The sequence below is a fragment of the Musa acuminata genome, chromosome BXJ3-2 (assembly GCF_036884655.1).
Source record: "Musa acuminata AAA Group cultivar baxijiao chromosome BXJ3-2, Cavendish_Baxijiao_AAA, whole genome shotgun sequence".
Taxonomy (NCBI): Eukaryota; Viridiplantae; Streptophyta; class Magnoliopsida; order Zingiberales; family Musaceae; genus Musa; species Musa acuminata.
Window position 1 is genome coordinate 16,306,545 of NC_088350.1, and position 7,823 is coordinate 16,314,367.

The window sequence follows — 7,823 nt, forward strand, 5'->3', positions numbered from 1 at the left end:
TGGGCTCTTATTGGATCTCGTCCATGGGATCCAATAATTCAGGGGCTTATTGGATATCTAATAAGACAAGGGCTCCGTCGGATATCTCATATCCGAACCTCTACTCATCGCAATGCCTACTATATGTGTGTGACCCTCTAGGCCCAATATCGAGCTGGCCGTGAGTCATACCTTTCAGAACTTCTTCTAACTCAGTGAATTATTATCTCTGTAATAATTCACTTAACTCATCGACTACGGACGTACTAGGCCACTACACCGTAGTCCCTAGACGATACAAGGGAATCCAATCCATTAGACCTATCTGTCCTCAGTTACCGTGTACCTATAGTCCCTCATCCATCTAATATCCTAGAGACCGTATGTCGAGCATGGTGCTATCAGACCCATACGGTTTCTACTCGAGTCTCGCTCTAATCGGATTCTACCGGAGAACTCTTTCTCTCTCAACCTGAATGACCCTGGCTAGGGATTTGTCTGAGTAAGAACACATGGGATATTCCTCTCATGACGCCGAGAGTGGATGATCCTCTATCGACACTCAATAGCCCTCGTAAGGTCGACTGCCACTCCCGATGACTAGTTGTACTAGATTTAGGATAGACAAACCTATAAGTATGGTATCAAAGAGTGGAGCACTCATACAGGACATCCTTGGTGTCTCAAGTCTAAGGATCAGATATACCACTATGACTACGGAATCGCTGTTTGACAATAAGGCATCATCAACCATCCAGAATTTCGTAAGCGGATCAATCAGTGAACTCATTCTCCAATGAGCACCTGTACTATATCCCTAGTGTCCCTACACGAGTAGTTATGAGACTAGCTGTATCCATCATATGGACGGATATACAGCATACCAGCCTGTCCGGTTATCATGATGTCCCTCTCGAGTAACCTATGATCGGGATTATTTAGGATATGTGTTTAAAGGTGAATCGATCTCATTTTCGTGATCTCATCACGATCCGATTCCCATTGCACAAATCCAAGGACATCACAATATATATATATATATATATATATATATATATATATATATATATATATATATATATATATATATATATATATAAAGTGATATATGCCAAAATATAATAAGCAAAAAGATTCTATATCAAGTTACACGTGCCATCACTCACATGATTGGCTTATTGGACTCCTATGACTAGCACTTTACAAGTCTCATATCTCTCCTAGAATAAGCCCAAAACTTAAAAGAGGAGGAGGGGGACACATAGCACTTGTCATAATTTTACAACTCAGAATCATAAGGCTTTTTATTCTATTTTTATTCTTTTTCAACCAGGAAAGAGCGGGGTATTTATAAGCCCCAATGACTTTAAAAATAGAGCCAAAAAAGATCTCATCTCGAGTTTCGAAGGTATTGACGATACCATTGCCATTACTAGGTAGTAGTACTGCCTGTTAGGCTAATAAATGGTGATACCATTGCCCAATATGGATGGTACCACTACATGTTAAACTAACACTAGTAGTACCATCGTTAGGTCTTCCAGAAGAAGTGTATTTCATACTTTTCTAGCTCACAAGCTGTTCTACCGTCTATTTTGGCGATGCCGCTGCCTGACTTAATCCCGGATCACTAAATGGGCCTTCCAATAGGCCCAACTCATCCCCAGATAAAACCTAAAAGAGCCCCTAATTGAGTTAGTAGGGTTACACCCAAACCTAACTCAATTTAAAGCCTAACTACGATAATTAAGACTTAAACAATTACGAAATAAGAATATAAGTTATCCGACATGTCATTGGTTCATCCGAACTCCCGATAAACTTCCTACATATCATCTAAACCTTTGGTGTATCGCCCGATCCGTCAACATGTTGACTCCTGCAACGTACGATCTCGGTGCAACGTCCAATTCTTCTAGCTCGATACCCGATCTCTAACTCCAGCCCAACGTTTGATTCTTTTACTTTAATTATTTCATCTTTTCATGATCGAAGTTAGTTCTTATCACTTTTCTCAAATCGCATATTAGATCATAATCTCTTTAATTGATTTCATCATCAATACCATCGTCGAGATTTTTGAAAAAGTATAATTCATACTTTCTAGCTCACAAGTGGTACCACCACTTGGCCTAGTAGTGCCATCGCTTGGGCCAACCTCAAGATACTGAATTGACCTTCCAACATGCCCAATTCAACCCTAATTCAGGCGCAATGGGCTCCTAATCAAGTTGGTATGGTTACACCAAAATTAATTTAATTAGACACTTAAACTACTTCGATCAAGACTCAATAACTATAATCATGAAGCCTATGTTGTTTGACATTTATTAGTTTATCCAACACTTTGTCAAACTTTCAACACATCGTCCTTTCTTTCGACGTATTGCCCGATCTATCAACATATTGACCTCCCGCAACATCCGATCTTCTTGGCGCAATACTCGATCGTTTTGGCCCGAAGCTCAATCTCTAACATCATGCATTTCGGCCCAACGTTTGATTCTCCTACTTTAATGATTTGACTTTTTATGATTGAAGTTTGTCCTGCGTCACTTATCTCAAGCGCTTATTAGTTCATAAACTTATCAATTGATTTTATTATCAAAATATATGATTCAACAAACTCCATATCTTCGACATAGGAAACTAAGATATTTAATATCAAATTATCATCTCCATTAGAGCTAACACTAAACTCAGCCGTTGTACTTAAACTCTCTAATAGAGTTGTCGTATAGATCCCCATCTAAATTGATACGCTAACCAACAACATTGCATGTCATATATATATTGTGATCAATATTAATTTCACTTCTTTTGCTATCCTTTGCTTTGCCAATTTTGTTTAAAATACATCATCACTTTCATTATTGTCATATGAAAAATAGGGTAATTTAAGTTAAATTCGTATCATCAATCTTATCGAAATTGGGTGACTTCTCTAACAAAATGGTAGATGGTTGTTATCACCTCCGAGATGGGTGACTTCTTTATCAATACTACTTGATCATTTCTATTTGCATCATCAATCTGATCGAAAACTGATAATACATTATTCAGAAGAGTATTATCCCTACAAACATAAAATTATATATAAATAATCATATCAATATCAAACTAATTGTGTCGGAAGAAGTAACAGTACACTATACTTTAGTTTCAATTGAAAATAAATTAGTTACATGTTTTTAGCATAGTTGTAGTATTTTTGCTCACTTACAGTTACATTCATACACTTGTTTTGATTTGTTTTTATTGCATACAAAGCCAAGACATAAGAAACTTAGAATTTCAAACTTATATGGACATAAATTGCAACGAGAAATGTCCATAAATTCGGATTAGTGATATAAGGGAATGTGACAAACAACATGCTAATTATCAATAATAAATAAATTACATTATTTATTTATTATTGGATACAAAATGTATCCAACAATAAATAAATAATTTAACATGGTTACAACGTTTGATTCAGCCATATAAAACTGTAACATACAAACTATTGGATACAAAATGGCTTCGTTACAATGTTTTATGACTAATTTAAAGGTTTTTTTTAAGTCTGATATTACAAAAAAGAGAGTATGAAAAGAATTATTTGTATGAGTTTCTTTCGTATATATACCTGAAGGGTACATACATAAAACCCTTGTACAGACCTCATAAAAATCTTCTTCAAAAGAAATAAAAAATAAGAAACTATTTCAAATGGTGAAATATACTTTGGTTAAATATACAAGGAGAATAAATTCTGTCGATATGAATAAGTCTCAAGAGAAGGAGAGGAGGAGGAACAGGAAGAATATTACTTTGGATACTAAATATTTTTGTGATGTGAGATCTTTTTGTTTTATTGCTACTGATATAAAATCTTATATACATATAAATTTGTGACTGCTTAGTGTTCAACTACTGATACAGTAATATGTTGCCTACAAAATACATGTGTTTATGTTAACAAAACAAAAATCTCTGGTAACAATTGATAACTTATCTTCATATAATATGGAGAGGGATATCATCATAATTAACTAGGAAAAATCCTTCACTTGATTTACGGATATAATTATAGAGAGAAATATGTATATTCAGATCCAAACTTTGCAATTCAAAATCGGAATGTTATAGGTTGAGTCTTGTCTGTATTTGGACATCTGAATACGTGTGTGTGTGTGTGTGTAAAAATTAGCGTCATGTTCTTTCCATTTATCGAATTATAATATGAAGAGGAACATATTATCTCAATCAATCGGAATAAATTATTCACTTGATTTGTGGATCTGTAGATAAAAATCTGTTAGACTATCATTATTTGATCCGATCTTTGTAATCTGAAACTGAAATATTATAGGTTATCTTATTTTTATTTGGATACTTACTATTTAAAAACTTTAAATAGTATACATTCATATAGGAGAAAGGGAATTAAAGAACTAACAATTGTCAGAAGATTTATATCATTTCTAATTCATCTAATATCAACAACCATATTAATATTAAATACAATCGGATCCGTGTCTACCATGAGTTTGATTTATATCTTTCCCTTCCTGTTCTTAACAAATTAAGTACAGATAACACAAAATACCAGCGATGTCCAATCCTTGTACCTATATCCATTTTTGGCCTGGGTTCGCAATTGAGAGCGGTAATCCGATCCATTCTTACCTTTTATTTTTCTTAGAAACTATATCGAATGATCATTTGACTAATATTATCGACTTCAATATATATATTATTTATATATTTCTACGCAAAAGGTTTGGCATTCATTTCTAGATAATTAAGTTGAAGTTGACCATCATTTGACTAATATAACCAACCTCTAGTCGTTAATTATACTCTTGAGAACTTGATGTACTATACATTATAAATATTTTTGTAATTTAGAATAATTATTTTCAATCATAATTTAGTAGTGACTAGTCCAAATTTTTTATAAATTATAAATTATATGTATGGATGAATTTTTTTAAAAATCCCAAGTTTGGGATATTTTAGGAGAGTTCTTGTCCTTTGAAAAATTTCTATAGATGCTCCTAACCATGTGAAAAAACCTTCATCAAACCCATCATCTTCTCCTGTTTTATACCACCACATGGGTATGTATGGGCATCTACGCCAGTCCTCACTGTCTTCGTCGGACCGCAAAAGTGTCGCGGGCACGAGCATGGCTTCCCACACTAACCCTAATTGTTCTTATCAAACCCCAAAAGTATCACTTGCGTGGACTAAGACACACGATGAGGCAATCGGTGGGGTTAGCTACCTTGCGAAAGCAGAGCCGACCAACAGATGATATATATATATATATATATATATACGGCAAATACCTCTGTATTGAGAGAGAAACGAACAACATGTTTCTTTTCACCGGAAGGTGAAGAAGGCAAACCATGCGTTCGGTGGGACAGCAGCGACGCAGAGGTAGTTCAAGAAACCGGAGCGGATGGACGTGTTGTTCCGCCACAATGGCATGGCGGACGAGGCCTCTTCCCCTCCTCCTCTTACTCTTGTTCGCCCTCGCTCTCCTCTTTCTCCTGGAATGCAACTGCCTCAGCCTCATTTGCCGCCTCGCCTGGAACCGCTCCTTTCCTAACCTCGGCGCCCCGATAGCAAAAGCGCCTCCTTTGCGCTTTCTCGGCGGAGAATCCGGCCACCGTAACGGGAAAACTTACGTGAGCTCCCGCTTTTACTCCGACTCCGTCGACGGCCGTACTCCGCCCGCGTCCCCCGCTACCACTCGCAGAGCTCCCACCTCGAAGCAGAGGGGCAACCTTCTCCTCAAGATCCTGCAAACCAATGCTCGGTCGAGAACGTTCGCCAAGCGAACCGATGATTTCTTCCGTGGACACAGATCGGGGCCTCCTTGTAAAGATCGCTTCTTCATGGCCTGGATCTCCTCCTTGGAGGCGTTCGGCCCGCGGGAGTTGTTCTCCGTCGAGAGCCTATTCAAGTCCCACCCACATGCCTGCTTGCTTATCGTCTCCAACACCATGGACTCGACCCTTGGATCTCTGCTTCTCAAACCGTTCGTCGAGCGGGGATTTCGCGTGGCGGCGGTCTCCCCGGACTTCACCCACCTCCTGAAGAGAACGCCGGCTGCGCCCTGGTTCCATCGGCTCCGACGAAGGGAAGTCAGCCCCGGAGAGGTCCCCCTCGGCCAAAACCTCTCAAACTTGCTCCGCCTCGCCGTCTTGTACAAGTACGGCGGTGTTTACGTCGACACCGATGTCATAATCCTCAAAGGCTTCGGCGGTCTCAGGAACACCATCGGAGCACAGGCCGTGGACGCAGGGACAGGCAACTGGACTCGGCTGAACAATGCCGTGATGGTATTCGACAGGAGGCATCCCCTGCTTTATAAGTTCTTGCAGGAGTTCGCGATGACCTTCGACGGAAACAAATGGGGTCACAATGGGCCTTACCTTGTCTCGAGGGTGGCGGCGAGGATTAGGGGAAAGCCTGGTTACAGTTTCAGTGTGCTGCCACCGCCGGCGTTCTACCCGGTAGGCTGGAATAAGATATCGACGCTGTTCTCGGGGCCACGAAACCAGAGTCATTCGAGATGGATTTCTGAAAACTTGGGTTGGATTCGAGGAGCGAGCTACTCTCTCCATCTTTGGAACAAGCAGAGCAGCAGGATCAAGGTTGAGGAAGGCAGTGTCATCAGCAGAATAATGTTGGATTCTTGCGTTATCTGCAATCTCTCATCGTCTCTCGTCCATAAAGAGTAGGAAGAGATTCCTGCATTGTCGTCTTACTTGTTTGAAAAGCTTTGAGAGAGTAGTAGAAAAACGAAGTAATGGTGGACTTTGTTCTTTGCTTCTGAGTTACTGGACCAACTAAGCCCATGCTTTTGTTGCAGAACGGAATGCTCGTTATTTTATTTGTTTGGATGATACAGGTTGTGATTTCTTTTGATCGGTTTAGCAATTGGGGGTAAAAGGAGGTTGCAATCCAAAAGGTAAGTAGTAGTTCTACTAGTAAATCGGCATGTCTTTATATCAGTCACTACTGAGGGAGGAACTCGTTCACAGCAGTTACAGACTCCGGTAGAAAGACGAGGGGAGGGACGTGCGTCGTCACGCTTCAAGGTTCGTGCGACGACGATCATCATAGCTAGCTAGCTAGCTACGTGGTGAACCGCGGCGTGGGCTTTCACCATGTTAACGTGGACTGTGATCCGAATTCGACCTAATCAAACAGTGGTGCATACCTGAACCCGAAGAAGATACGCCAAGTCGGGTTAAAGTTAAACGGATGGTTCGACGACATTCCAGCAAACGGATGGTCCGAAACCCGACCTGAGCCAACAACGGATGTCATACCTGACACTAAGCTGGTTCGAGTCGAGTTGGACCAACTGGAAGCTTGTCGAGATTTCCAGGCCCGTGATAGACGATACTCGAGGATAAAGGAAAGCCAAACGATTCAAAAGAGAAAGAAGAAGAAGAAGAAGAAGAAGAAGAAGATGATGCGAACAGAAAACCAAAGCACACACCCTTGTATTTAATTATAGAATCAAAGACAAACGCTTCAACTTCTACAACGCACAGCAGTTGCGGTGGCTCATCCTTGTAGCAGCAAACAAACCATAGCACAACTGGGCATTCACAGCTTCGTTATTCCGGCGTGAGAGTAGCGTGCTTCGTGGAGTCCATTCCGGCGTGATAAAAGGGTTCCCGGTGGAGTCCTCACAGTAATCGTAAAGCAGGTAGCTGCGCTGCACTATTAGACTTTTAAGGGTCATAATTAAATGTGTTTAAGTTATTATTTTTTATTAGTCAAAATTAAAATAATCTAATTAAAATAAAATTATTTAACTAAGAAACATA

The 7,823-nt window shown here is 39.6% G+C and overlaps 1 protein-coding gene across 1 annotated transcript; it reads left to right on the forward strand.

The window, feature by feature from the left end:
• Positions 1-5,344: 5,344 nt before the first annotated feature.
• On the forward strand, positions 5,345-6,855 carry LOC103968640 (uncharacterized protein At4g19900-like). The gene has a single exon (XM_009381923.3). It carries the CDS (start codon positions 5,382-5,384, stop codon positions 6,720-6,722), a length of 1,341 nt encoding a protein of 446 aa, XP_009380198.3. The 5' UTR covers positions 5,345-5,381; the 3' UTR covers positions 6,723-6,855.
• The last annotated feature ends 968 nt before the right edge of the window (positions 6,856-7,823 follow it).